Source organism: Indicator indicator, chromosome 4 (assembly GCF_027791375.1).
Source record: "Indicator indicator isolate 239-I01 chromosome 4, UM_Iind_1.1, whole genome shotgun sequence".
Taxonomy (NCBI): Eukaryota; Metazoa; Chordata; class Aves; order Piciformes; family Indicatoridae; genus Indicator; species Indicator indicator.
In genome coordinates, this window is record NC_072013.1 from 31,965,010 (window position 1) to 31,979,880 (window position 14,871).

Below are 14,871 nucleotides of genomic sequence, written 5' to 3' on the forward strand. Positions count from 1 at the left end.
AGGTTGAATATTAGGAAAAATCTCCTTACGGAGAGTGGTCAGGCATTGGAACAGGCTGCCCAGGGAGGTGGCGAAGTCACCGTCCTTGGAGACGTTCAAGAAATGTGTGGACATGGCACTTTGGGATGTGGTTTAGTAGGTATGGTGGTCTTAGGTTGATGGTTGGACTTGATGATCTTAGAGGTCTTTTCCAACCAAAACAATTCTATGATTCTGTGTTGGTCTCTAGTAGCAAATTATAGTCTTCCTTACAGTGTTCTGTAGTAAACCTTGGCCCTGCATGTGCTTTTTGCATCCATTGGCCAATTGCCAAAGCATAAACTAGGTCTAACTTGGTCAAGGCCACAATCCTTTTGCTTTGATTACTAGATATGGACCATCTGTCCCAAAACCAACACTCCAAATGTCCTGTTATCTCTTGCTGAGTGTTGCTGAGCTCTGTGATTCTGGCAACTATGTTCCTAAAAAGATACCTTCCTAAAAAGATACCTTCAGGAATAAGCACCTAAAACTTAAGCTACAAACAAAAGCTCTATTTAGTGTCAGTACCTTTGTTCCATATCATTGAGGCACATTAACCGCTAAGAAACAGAATCCCCCATGGCACCATCCGCTGCCACCACAGCTTAAGCGAAGAAAGCTCCTTCCCGCCGTTTGCACACGGCCCGCCCCGCCCCTGTTGCCGTGACTCCGCGGGAGGGGGGGGAGGCGGTGCCTCGTCGCCATGACAACGGGGCGGGACACAGTGGGGTGAGAGGCCCCGAAGGGGTGGGAATTGCATGGCGCGGCGGCACGCACCCCTTCCCTCTTTCTCCTGCGGCGCCGCGGCACGTGAGGCCGCACTCGGTAACTAGGACTGGCTCCTTGAACCTTTCTGCTACCCGTAGGCGGGAGACACCACCCGTCCGGCTGGGGCAGCGGTGCTGATTGGTCAGAGGGGAGGAGCTGGGGGGGGCAGACGGAGTCTCCGCCGCACAGGCGCAGTAGGGAACGTAGCCCAGTCAAGAGGAGGAGGCGGTGGGTGGCAGCGGCCGGTGGCTTCCGTTGTTGGCGCGCGCAAGATGGTGAGGGGAGCTTACACTGTCTGAGGGCTGGGCCGGGCTCTCGGGGAGTTTAACCGGGTCACGGGGGGGGGTCCGGCCGCCTTTCGGGGTCTCCCCCTGAGGCGGGAAGAGCTGTGTGAGGCCGTCGTCCCCGCACAGCCGGGCTGGGGTGGAAGTTGTGAGGGGAGAGCAGGTGCCTTTCGGAGGAGTTAAGGCGGGTGGCACCTCAGGGCCAACCGGTACCTTTCGGTCTGAGAGTGCTGCCTGGGAATGTGCTGCCAGAAGAAGCTCCTTTGGCCATGCCCTAACAGACCTTCGTGTCTTGCCGTGCTCACCTGCCCGTCCGGCAAAAGGATCTTCCTCGGTTGTTTTTGTAGTGGATACCGGCAGGCTGGGGGGGGAGCGCGAAGAAACCGCTGTTTAAAAAGGAAGTGGTGACCTGCTCTGCCAGCGGGTGGCTAAACTGGTTGCTGAAAATCTTGGAAGTATAATGCTAGTAGCTGAGGTTAACCAACAGTAGCACCCTCCCCCACCGCACTGCTTGGCAAGTGTGCCCCTGTCTGTGCAGTCCTTCTGTCTCTTGCCTTGACTATCTTTAGTTTTTATAAAACTAAGCACTAGTGAGCCTGTTTAGCCCCATTAAACAGTCTGACTCTGATGTCACCGTGTGTTTTTCAGACGCAGCCTTCTACTTCTTTTAAGGACTTTTGTTTGTGTGGCTGCACAGGCATTAACAAGAGCACTGCTTACCCTGCAGTGTCTGCTGAAGGGCATTAGGAAAGTGCAGAGTCTAGAGAACTAGGAGAAATGCTTCTCTTAGAAATCAGCATTTCGTACAGGCTATATCTTCAGCTTGGAAATACAGCCCTGAATCCTGTTGGTTTCAGCAGAGACCTCCTGAAATAGTGAGAGTGGGTGTTAATGACATTTGTGGATCAGAGAGAGCCAAGAACGATCTCTGGGGGGAAGCGAGCAAAATAATAAAGGCTGCACACACAGTGCCTGACCTGTTCTGTCACAGCAGAGCATGATTTCCTCTCCCGCTGTTCAAAGGAAGCAGAGGCCAGAATTTGGCTGAGGTGGAAGTCTTTTTAGGAGTAATAACAAACATAGGGTGTTGGAAAGGTGATTTTGGAAGTGGGGAAGGAGAGACCATTCTCTGCTTTTTGAGGAAAGTCTTGCAAACAAGCAATTATTGAACATAAGGAGACAGAACTCAAATATAAAAATAGTAACTTCTTGTTTGTAAGCGGTGATTTGTCTCAGTGAAGCAGCTCTGTAATAGATTCTACGATAAGTAATCTTTCAGCTATTGAATTTTTTTTAAAGAAGTCTTGAAATACAATTATTTTGGCATAATGTCTCAGGAATGTATAGATACAATAATATAGGAAAGCTGGAGATGTAAAAAAATTGTCTTGGTTTAGTTGCGTGCGATCTTCACTGTAATGATAGATGCGGTGTGGGTAAAATGTTGCTCAGGAAATGGCAGTGGTTGACTTGGTACAGCTTAAGAATTACTTGTGTCATGGAAGATAACCTGCCTGGTTTCTTGTGAAATAATAATTTCCTTCCCCATTTTCAGTGTGATGACTAATATGTTATCTGGATGCTTCTGAAAACTTGGAGTTAGTGACATAAAAGCACATGGAGGAAAATGGTATATGATTTTGGATTAAAATGGCTTAAATGCTTTCTCTGTGTGTAATCTCAAAGTTCAGTTAATATTTTTGTGGGTAAACCAAGCAGTGACCTTTAATTACTGTCTGTGTTCTTCTGAAATACTAATAGTAGCTCCTGTTATTTTTAATGCTTAAATTATTTTAGCTACTTTCCTGATACTTCTAGAGGCTTTCTTATTTCAGGACTTGTCTTGGCAGATGAACTTAAAATTTGTTTATTTTGACAAGCTATGAGAATAATACCACTTCAGGAATAGCTAAAAGATTCAAACTGTGTGGCTTTGAGAAGGGATATGAAACTAGCTAAGTATTGCTGTGTGTTTATGCTTTCATTCCTGGTTGTTCTGGTGTATGCATGTGTTCTGAAATGTTGGACGTGTCAAGTGTAGTTCCACTTTAGCAGGGTTTGTGCTCACGTATGCATCATGTGAGGGTTTTTTTTTCTGGTTTACTTGAAAGATTTATCTTTGCCCCACCTCTGCCATTTCCTTTTTGTAGAGTGAATCTCTGGTGGTTTGTGATGTTGCTGAAGACTTGGTGGAGAAACTGAGAAAATTCCGGTTTCGCAAAGAAACCAACAATGCTGCCATTATAAGTAAGTTCAAAATGTCTGACAAAAATTGCAAAATCTTTCAGAGTATCCTTTCTCCTCTTTTCCTTCCCATGTAATGTTGCTGCTGTAACAGGTAATATATGAGCCAAGAGGCTTTTTCCTTTATAAACTTCAGTAATTCCAATTTTGCCTGTAACTTTAGCAGTAGAGCAGCTTTTCTTATGATACAAGATTGCATCAGCTCTTAGTGTTGATGCTCAATTGCAGCTCAGTCCACTATTCTCTTTAAAGTGAGAGTAAAAAGTATAAGGCACAGCCATTTTGAGTTTGTAAATTTTATAGCATTTAAGTAGAGGAGTTTGACATTTCTGTGAAACAGGAGAAGAGCATTTAGACTGTGCACTTCTCTTGACTTCAGTGGTTTGTGAAGTCACGAAGAAAGCAGAATGGAAACACCATAAATGTACTTGGGGGGAATGTTAAAAGACTTCTTGGATCCATTGTATAAATTGATTTTAAAAAACATTGCTCTATGTTTTATTTTGATTTGTAGTGAAAATCGACAAGGATAAGCAGTTGGTGGTGCTGGATGAGGAGCATGAGGTTTGTTAAATGAATTGTAAATAAGAGTATCTTCAGCCTGCAATGTTATGTTTTCTCTAAGGTACTGCCTTAGTTTCAAATTATCAAACTCTTAATCTAATTTGAGTCATGATCTTATATAAATGCATGGTCACTGCATGTAAAACACAGCACTATTAATAGTGGAACTATGCAGAAGCAATTGTGTTGACTAATTGCACACTATAAAAGTTACTTTAAAACTGTAAAAAGCATCTTTGGCATCTGCTGGCTTTTTAAGGAGGTTTCCACATAGATCTGCACATTTGACTTGGATCTGATCTGCCATCAATTAGAAACTGGGATTTCTAATCCTCTGTAGACTCTAAATTTGTTAGGTGGCATAATAAGGTCAGCCCAGCATGTAGCATTTCTTAACGGTACACAGGGCAAAATTAAATCCTTCCCAGGGATTTGAGCATTAACTGCAGCCCTTATTCCCTAGAACGTAGAAGTTAATGGAATATTGGAATGGGGCCTCTTTTTTTGCTAGCTCAAGGAGGAAGGACTGATTTATTATTTTTTAAATTATTTTTTTCCAAAGCACCATTTATGTAGCTGTATTTAACAGATACTCTTTAGTGTGTTCTTACTTCTGTGTAGCACTGGAGTTAGAAAAGCACAATAGGTGCCAGTGTATCCAACTAAAGCCAAATATGTTTTCTAAACTTGTTGTAATGCCTAAAATAGGGATGATTATTCAGGCTAGCATTAGTTCTGTGTTGAGCCATGCAAATCTGTTAGCACAACAGTTTTCCTGAACTGCTGTAGTGGTTTGAGTGAGAGTGTTACCAGTTCAAGTTGCAGATGTCTGTCTAGCTTACACCTGCTTCACTGCCTTTTCACTCTGCTTTAGCCTTCATAATACCACCCGTGAGTGCAAGAGCATTTGTTCAACTATTGCTTATGTTTAATGTCACCAGGGTATTTCTCCTGATGAGCTAAAAGATGAGCTGCCTGAAAGACAACCTCGATATCCTTCTTATGCTGCTGTCATTTGGTGTTACTCACTCCTGGAAGCTGTTCAAAATGTTCAGAGCTGAACTTCACCTTTTTAGACCAATACTTGCCTGTAGAAGCAACTTCACTGACACTTGTGAGATGACTGAGGGATCAGTTGTCATGAGGCACTGACCAGTTCTCTCATGTGTGGAAACAATGACTGATACATTTAAACCTTTCCCAAGGTTTTATTTTCTTTTAGACTGTGTTATGTTTGGGGAAGTAAAGCAAAGCAATGCTACTGTTACTGTGTTACCTAGGATCTGGTTTGGTACTTTCTCAGCTGTGTGGACTTTGCTATTTTGCTGTGGTTAGTGATTTTAGGAGTGCTGAAGGCACGTGATCTATGGAAGAATCCTTGTATTATAAAAAAACAAACAAAACCGAAAACAGGGACAAATAAATTAAGTACATGAAATAAGAGGAGTGCTTAAATTACAAGTGAAGAAAGTATTTGCCTCCATTATCCTCAAGAGCTGTCTGGCACTATTCCATGTGCCTTTCTGAATCTTTCCTTTCATGACCATAGTGCAGTGGGAGCCTCCAAAGCTGGAGTTCTAGCAAAAACTTTAGTTCAAATGCAGCAAGACACCTGGAACAATGAAGTGTTGAGTCTGCAGTGCAAGAATTTGTCATTCATGAAGCTAGAAACAACATTGGTGGGTGTGGAATATCTTGTTACAAAGCTGGGAGAGGAATATTTGTGATGAAAGGGTGATTTTCCAGCTCTGATATGAAACAGTAGTACAGAGCCAATCCTCACACCCAGCTGTGGTAAAGACAGGTGGGGTCAGTTCTGAAAGTCGGATATAGAAGTGAAACCAGGAGGACAGTGAGACTATTTACCAAATTTAAAACAACTTCTAGAATGCAAAACTTACTTGTCTTGCCTGCATCAAATTCTGATAATTGAAGGATTATATCCTAATAAAATATTTCATTTTTTAATTTCTTTAACTTCAGAAAAAACATTTATTGTGTATAGTTACAAGTATCAGCATGATGATGGAAGAGTTTCTTATCCCTTGTGCTTTATCTTCTCCAGTCCAGTTGGTAAGTGAACATTGAATGGTAGCTGTATGTGCTGTAAATATGGAAATGTTCTTTGCTATGGAAGATAAAATGACTGCTTAATGTTCTAGTAGTGGTTCAGATCTTTAAGGCTAGATTTGCTTATGCTGCTGCTGGAAGCACAGAATCACAGACTGGTGGGGCTGGAAGGCACCTGGAGGTCATCTATTCCAACCCTCCTGCTAAAGCAGGGTCACCCACAGCAGGTTGCCCAGGAGGCTTTGGAATCTCTCTGGAGAAGGACACTTCACAATCTCTCCGGGCAGTCTGGTCCAGTGCTCTGGCATCTTCACAGCAAAGAAGTTTCTCCTCTTGTTTAGGTGGAACCTCCTGGTTCCAATTTGTTCTTGTTGCCCCATGTCCTGTCACTGGGTCCCATCCTTTTGCCCCCTGTCCTTTAGATGTTGATAAGCTTGCAGGAGATCTCTGTCGTCTTTTCTCCAAGCTAAACAGCCCCAGGTCTCTCAGCTTTTCTTCCTCACAGAGATGCTTCAGGCCCCTCAGCATCTTTGTAGCCTCCACTGGACTCTCTCCAGTAGTTCCTTGCTTCTCAAACTGGGGAGCCCAGAACTGGACACAGTCTTCCAGCTGGGGCAAACTAGAGGGGAAGAGAGCCTCCCTCTACCTGCTGGTCACATGTTTCTTAATGTACCCCAGGAGACTGTGGTACACAAGGCACTATTAAACCTCTGGGATTATCCATAGACCTTGTTTGGCAGAGGTGAACCTTAGCCCCATCCTCACCATCAGCTCATGACTAGTGTCAGCTCTTCCCTTGGCCCAGATCCCCTTAGTTGCTGGATGTTTTGACTGATTTTGGGCTCACTGGAGGGTACTTAGAAACAAAGATTCTATCATAGATCCTGGAGGCTGAACAGAAATGTTTGTTTCCTACAGAGCTGGCCAAAAGGTGTCTTTCTGAATTGCTGTCTCAGTAGTGTTCATAACAGCACCTTCCTTTAAAGGAAAGGAGTCTCTGTTCACGTAGGCTTAACCTAATGTGTTTCCTGTCACCCTCTTCTCAAATCATGGGGAATCCTCAAAGTACAACCAGAAAAGGCTCAGGAAATAAGTGAGGAGAGGGCTGGAACAGACCACCTCTGATCCTGAGGATTTTTGTTCATCTCTATCCATTGTGCTATTCAGATGTTAGTAGGTAGAAAGAAATTCCTCTCCTTCTGAGAAGGACATGGAAAACCATGAAAGAAACAGAATTCTGTGTAAAAGTTAGGATGGGATTCAAGAGGAGGGTTTTCCAACACTGCAATGGTCACCAACAGAGGATGCCTCCAAACAGTGCTGTGATGGTCTAAAGGTCTGTCACGTCTGTGGGTGAAAAGGAGGAAAAGAGAGCTCCATATCCCAGATGTGGGCAGGTAAAAGTGCTTGGGTGAAGAAACTACATTAAAGGACAAATACTAATGTTAGATATTCCCAAGTTTCTACAGAGCAGTAGCTTCCTCTCCTTGTGTCACAGCAATTCTCAACATAAACACACTTGTGCAGGGAGCTGTGGAAGTTTAAAAAGAAGCCAAGTAACCTGTGGTTTGATGTGGACTTAGAGTGGAATTGCTGCTTGGCTTCCATCTGTGCTCTGAATTGTACTAGGGTAGCTTGCTGGTATTACCGGATTATTCTTGTTATCCTCTAGAAGAAGATAAACTGATCATATTGTTTTATCCTTTGTTTCTCACAGCCAAATGTTAGGTGAGAGTTGAGCAGCCAGTGAGCATATTCTTGTGACATTGCCTGAGAATCTGTGTGTGCACGTTAAAAGTGTTAGGTCTCTCCTGTAAGATTGTTATTTTGTGAGTTACAACAGCTGTGAGAAGCTTCCTGGAAGACCTTGAAATTAGCAAAGCAGGCAGCCTTTCACCTCACAGGAGAAAAGCTGAGACCATATTCTTTATGGGTGGCAAGATTTAAAAATACACTCATATCTAGAAACTTCTAAAGAAAACTTGTTTGTTGTTGGAGGTTTTCTGAGAAGTCCTGCAAACATAGGTTAGTGGTTAGACTAATGCGGGAGTTGGAGAAAACCCTTAGGACCTTAAACAGTGGTTAACTGTTAGTTAAGTAGCTTTGTGTTTAGGGAGCAGAGAGACATTCTGAGCTACCAATTTGCTTGAGGTATTTGGGGAGAGGTTAGGAGAAAGAACAACAAATTCAAGCTGACTTGGTTTGTTCTCAGTTTGATTCCGACTCAAAGGCATATGCTATACAGATCTGTCTAAGTGTAACTAGCAAAAACATGGGAATCTTCCAGAAATAGCAAGAAGATGAAGAATTGCCTGTGGTGTCATCAGCACACTGCTGTAGTGGCAGGAGACACTGCTGTGTTGGCTGTCGAGTCAAGTTTGACTGCTGCAGTGTTTGATGTTAGCTTTAAGCAGCAATACAGATCCATGTCAAGACCACCAATTCAACCTGTGCAACTGTTGCTTCTGGAAATGATTTTACAGTACTGGATAGAAAAGTAAGAGCAAGGGTGATAATGTGTATAAAGAAATAAGTCATTTTTTCTGAACGGAGACTTCAGCTTTCAGTTTGGATTCTTTAAAAAGATAATCTTTATTTTTTAAGTGTTGCAGTCAAAATGACTAAACAAACCCTCTTATTTTTTTCCACACAACTACAGGATGTAAACCAGAACAGCAGATGATGTATGCTGGAAGCAAGAATAAGCTTGTACAGACAGCTGAACTCACTAAGGTATTACTAACTAGCTAAAATAACTTTCCCCCTTAAATGAAGGCTGCAGAAGCTGTTTTGTGTCTTGCTTGAACCTTTTGCAAGAAGAGGATTGTGATATTCTGAGTTCCAGTGAACAGGTTCTGGCTTAGGAGGACTGAAGAGGAGTATATGGGGATTTCTAAAGTTTTAAGGTACAGGAAGAACAGTGTTATTTGAAACTCAGATATCCGTTGGTAGAATGGATCTCTTTAGGGAATGAATTCACTGATGGGAGGAATACACTGAAGTCTTAATATGGCAACCTGGTTTGGCTGCATAGCCTTCAGAGTACGTAACGTGCTAAGTACCGAGAAGTATAAATCTCCCTGTTTGCTTCGTCTAGTATTGAGTTCAGAAGAAATTTCTGCTTTCACTAGGCCTAGATATGTATCTATATGTTATTTTTTAAAAGCCACTTAAGTGTCATTTTGGAGATCCTTGAGCTTTTTGGAGCCTCTGCTCAGCTGGCACCTAGATTTCAATTAGTTCCAATCATGAAAGTTAGTCAATGGTCACTTCAGGTTTTTCATGCAATGTGAAATGATCCCACCATTCCCCACCAGCACTGTTCCATTTTTGTCTTCCTTATCCTGACCAAGTTTACTTTAATATCCCAGTAAAAATGTATGGTGGGCCAATAAGAGAACTGTGAACTTCTTACTTGTCTAGCTACAAGAAAAGATCTCTCTTCTCTAAATTAGACTTCAGCTTGACAGGAGTAAACAGGAAAGAAGCAGGAGTTAAAATCAGTACAGCCCTAAGAAATCTGCTTTTAGATCTCTTGAAACTGTCTTGGAGGTCTGAGAGTGTCTTAAATAGAAAATAAGAATTCTGTGAGGAAGAAAGCAGTTTCTAATCAGTTAGAATGAAGAGCTGATGAAAAGACGAAAGCCTGGGCAGAAGTTGCATGAGAATTACTATCACCTGTCAAGTGGAAGAAATTCAGCCTGAAAGGCTTTTGAATGAAAGCCTGGGAGTGGCTATAGAGTTCCATGATAATCCTCCTTCTGAAGCTGGAGAAGACAGCCTGTCTGCAGTTTGAGTTGCTTACTTGTGCTTTATTCTTGCCACTCACTGAGCTGTGTTTCATTTTAGCTTGTGCTGTGACCTTTCTGGTGTGATTTCTGCATGTGATTTCAACCGAGTCCTCTTTTTTTCAGTGGCTTGAATGTTAGCTTGGCTTCTGTTAAGCTGATTTGTTCATCTAACCAAATGTTGAGGTTTTTCTACTGTTTTACTTAAAAATAAATCAGTATAGATAGTAATGGATCATTGTCTAAATTCAAGGAGCAGTGGCCAGAGCCCTCTCTGGCAGAGATGGGAAATAAGCAAGATAGTAAAATTTGAAATATTCCTGAAGAAGAGTATAATGGTGAAATGGCTGAGGCCAGGAACAAATAGGAAGTTCAGTGGAAGCAGCAGGTCCACCAAGAAGCTGTTTTTGAATCTTACAAAACTTCATCTGTTCTGTTGGCCTGAGCATGCTTTTGCAAGCTATGTCCTCCATACCATTAGAGGGGAGGAAACAAATACAGTGCGGGCATGGCTGTATTTTCAAGAACACTTTTGAAGGCCTAGGGATTTGTAAGATTGACTTCCTTGGCTCTTCTGAAAAGATGATCCATTTGGGGGCATCTTGAAGACTCAAGCTAGCAGTATGGAATTAACTTTATCCCTCTTCAAGAGCATTGAAAGAAACCCCAAATTAGTTACTTGCCCAAATAGAAAGTCAAGAGTATACTGCTGTCTTTGTTCTTCAAGCTATGTTAAAGGTTTCTTGAAGACTTCCACAAAACTTTAGGTTGGTGGGTTTTGGTGTTTTTTTTTTTTTTGCTCATGTTTTCTATTTTGAGGTATCCCAGGCTTGTTTCTTAAAGGGAAACACTGTGCTGCTGGATACTATGGATTTATTTCAGTTCCTGGAAGGAATAACTCTTGGGCTGAGCAAAATTCCTAAACTTTGGGCTTAATATGGCACAGAAATTAATTTTATATTCAGATAATCTTCCTGTTGAGATGCAACTGAGATGGTGCCACTTCAGAGTACCTTTAAAGTGTGGCACCTGTGCTCTGCTCATTAAAGAAGAATGAAGCCTGGAAATAGGAATGATGGGATTCTTGTCCAAGTTAACTAATATTCCTTGCCTCTTAGTCTTGTGTATTCTCACTGATGTTACTTTACAATATTAAACCATTCAAGAACACATCTTAAAGCTTTAGGCTCGTTACTCTTTCTTTTTTTTTTCTTGGCTCAACCAACTTGTGTGGAAAGGTATTGATTACACTGTATGCTTAACCCTGTCAAGTGCCATCACCTCAAGAACGTGTGCCATCTTGTTTAGGTATTTGAAATAAGGAACACAGAAGACCTAACTGAAGAATGGCTGCGAGAGAAACTGGGCTTCTTCCATTGAGAGCACCTCTGTAATAAGTATTTATGTACCATCCTGATCATACTGGAACCAGACATGAATACTTAGATCTACAAAAGGCACTGTATTTACTTCCGTCTCCTGCAGTCTCTCTTGTGCAGAGTTTGTGCAAAGAATAGCAGGTCTGTCTCCTTGAAGTAAGAAATCTTTGCAGGTGTTTCCTTATTTGTACCTGTTAAAAGGGAATACTCCTCTGCAGGGACTCCTTTTGCACTCTCGTGGCTAATATTTCTATAACTAAAATAGTTCTGGGTTTGTAACTATCTGCAAAGGTAATTTGGAAGCTGACGCTAACTTTTTCTGAGCTACAAATGCATCCTTACGACACCTACTAGCCATTTATATGCAGAAATCATGTACTGTCATTTTTCAGACTTCCTGACTTAATGTCTTCTCCATTTTTTGGAAACTACTCCCTGGAAGCATTTAGTATTAAAGAGACAAAATCCTTTTATCTTCCCATTGAGTCCATGTGACATTTTCTCAAATTCCTTGGAACTAATTTTTGTCATTCCGATAATTCTTCAGTTGATGGAATCGATCTTATTACATTTCAGGGCAAAGCTTTGACTGTCCAGTTCTCATGCTACAGGAACTAGGTGATAACAAAGGGCTGAGTTACAACTCAGGTGACTCTCATACCAGAAATCCTGCGTATATAACTTACTATACTGTTATGAAGTTTACCTCTTTGCTCATTTCCTGTTACACAAGCACCTGTTAATACTCTGTGCCTTTAATTTGTTAGCTTTAAAGTGACTTGAGAATTTTACACTGCCACTTAGTACAAATTTGGTATAAACTTTGTTATCCAAGTAACATTTTTTTTCCCTAGTGCCTGGTGTTGCAGTTGACATCTGTTTAAAAAAAAAAAAAGCTAACCTCATTTCCTTTGAAATTCCAGTCATCTGCTCCATTTGTAGGAGTAAGGAGGTTAAAGCTTTTCATGATGATGAATGATTTGTATCTCTTTTGTTATAAAAGTTGGCCACACGTCGCTTTTGAGTACTTTAATTACAGTCTCTTTAACTTTCTTAACTGCTTTTGGATCAAAATTACATTCCAGATAAAAGCTTTTGCATAAGTGATGATTTGAATTATTTTTTTTGTTTGTTTACTTACGGTTCATCTCTTTGAAACAGTAAATATTCTAATGTGAAAATAGTATTTAACTTTTATAAATGACCAGTCTTTTTACAGGTCTGTTTTATATTAAATAGAGTAGTTGTCTGATATGGAATGTGCTCAGCCCATTCAGTGGCAAAAAGAGGACTCATGACAGTATCTCACTATCTTGCTCATGAGCGTTTGTTGTGCTCCTGAGTAAGTATCTGCGTAAGAGCAGCTTCCTGTTGATAACATACCTTAAAATACAGCTGCCCTAACAAATCTGTTGGGTGAGGAGGAATGCAGTGTTAAATGTGGAGGCCAGTATTTCATGCCGTGAAACCTTTTGCAGAAAGGAGGTTTATTTTTCATTTGTAAGCATATGTTGTGTTAGTGTTAAAACACTAATTCCTCTATGACCACAAGGAATTAATTTGTAAAGGTCCTCAGTGTTGGTAAATCTCTTCTGGGTTTCATGTTACTGCTCATTTCTTTGTGTACAAATCTGACTTGAGCAGAGCTTTTCAAAATACATGTTAGAATCATACAATTAAATTGATCTCTCAGTGCGGGAAAGAAATGCTTGTAATTAAAATTAATGTCTGTGTTAACGTAGTGAGCTGGAAAAACAATTTCATCTCCTTGGCCAAAAAAATGTTGGTTACAAAACCATTGCTTGATCGTTCTGTATTACAGATCAATAAAAAACATGTCTTTTGTGACAAACGTATAAATGTTTGGCTTGATGAATGCTGTTGTTACAAGCTTCAGTCTTGAAACAGCAAAGGTCTTGTTTTGTTGGCACTGTGCTGAAGGTAAGGCAGTCAAAGTGCAGTGTGGGTGAGAGGGGAGCTGCTGCTTGTAATGTTCAGCTTGACCTGCAATGGGGAAAACTGGATTAATAATCTTTGTCATTGTACTTTGTACACTGGTGGGCTGTCAGCATCCAACTGCTGCTTGCACAGGTCTTCATAAAAATCACTGTGAAAGTGGCTTGTCTCTTGGGAGAAGGGAGGAGCTGCTACAATCAGGATTTGAATTTGATTCTTCATCTCTGGATTGTTCCACCTTCTGCCAAGCAAATACTGCTATTTATGGCTGTTTTTTCAGTCTGAAAGAAAGTTCTTTTCTCTTCAGATGTTCTTGTTGCCTCCACTTAAGGACTTTTTGCCTTGGATGCTGCCCCTCAAGTCTTGTAGAATAGCAAACAAACCCTGATGAGAGTCTTAAAGGCCACTTCCTTGTAAGAGGTGATGTTGATGCTGCTCAGCCCACCAGTATTATTCTTCAAACAGCCTTGCCTGGTAGCTGCACCTCCTTCCCCTCTTGGAGCTGTGGAAGTGAGGAAGCAGCTGCTGGTACTCAGAGAATGAGTGTGTAGAGGATGTTTGCTGTTTGAGGCTTGTTTGTGGTTTCCTTGTCCTAATACAGTGTTTTGATACAACTGTCTGCTGCTTGCTGTCCTAGACTCTTGAGATACAGGCTGTGCTAATACTTGATTAAACAAAGCCATTAATTATGTCCAGGTCTTTCCTGATCAGATAATACTTGTTTTCATAACATACTTTTCCCATTTTTAGAACAGTTTTCCATACTGCTTCCCCCTTAAGATCAGAGGGAGACAGATGTGTCCATGTTCAGAAGCCCATGTTCTGACTGTGCTTTCCTAGTGAGTTGCCCATCTGTCATTATGCATTTGTCTGGAATTTTCAGATCTCTAAAGAGGGTTCAACTGAAGGGACAATGTAAATTAACTAATGGCGCCTGCAGGAGCCTTTGTAGCTAAAGTCTGAGAGTCAGCGTTCTCCATTGTGAGCTCCTATTTTTCAGGAGTTAGTAAGGTGGCCATAAAATCCTCAGCCTGGAGTTAAAGGTCTCTCAAAGGGAGACTTCTGCCACAGTTAATTTGGTTTGCTTTAAATATTGACTAGATGGCTGGGATACAACTCTTGTAATCCTATTAGTTGCTGGTAAGATGAATTAAAGCATGAGTTTGCATGTCAGCCCAGAAAATGGACTTGTTTGCATATTTTTTAAAAAATTAAATGCTGGTATTTGATGGTTTAAATGTTTCTGGTATCATGAATGCTGTTCTGAGCTATCAAAGGAGGCAATAATGCAGTTGTTGACACCTTCTCACTTCTCCAAAGGAGCATCTTACACATTTTTGTACCAAGATTTCATTTTTGTAACTTCTAACTGTAAAATAGCTAGTCCAGAAACCATGTTAGACTGGTGACAGGGATCTGGATCAACACTCAGAAGCAAGGGGCTTCAATACCCTGCTTCAGTGTGTTCCAAAAAGAAATGTCTTGCCATGTATTTTTTTGGGATACATCTGTCTTGCACACTGTGAGACAGAGGTGGGATGGGACATGGTGAAACTTGTTTTTGTGACTTGTACACTGTGAGCTGTCAGGGTTGCACCAGTGCTGTGGGTAGTGTGAGAGGTTCCTAGACAGTTTCCAGAATCTGTCAATTCCATGAAAACATGAGAAACCAGTACAACTTGCACATGCTGTTCAGTCTCTGCTAGTTCACATTGCATGTTTACTTTAAACCAAATCTTTTTTGCTAAGCATGGTGCTTGTATTGGTTTAAAATAAAATGTTTAATTAAAAGGTTAT

At 41.3% G+C, this 14,871-nt stretch overlaps 1 protein-coding gene across 1 annotated transcript; it reads left to right on the plus strand.

Moving 5' to 3' along the window:
* The first annotated feature begins 1,034 nt into the window (after positions 1-1,034).
* GMFB (glia maturation factor beta) lies at positions 1,035-12,087 on the plus strand. The gene is made up of 7 exons (XM_054400224.1): positions 1,035-1,064; positions 3,224-3,320; positions 3,832-3,881; positions 4,823-4,872; positions 5,872-5,954; positions 8,611-8,684; positions 11,048-12,087. Exons 1-7 carry the CDS (start codon positions 1,062-1,064, stop codon positions 11,117-11,119), a joined length of 429 nt encoding a protein of 142 aa, XP_054256199.1. The 5' UTR covers positions 1,035-1,061; the 3' UTR covers positions 11,120-12,087.
* The last annotated feature ends 2,784 nt before the right edge of the window (positions 12,088-14,871 follow it).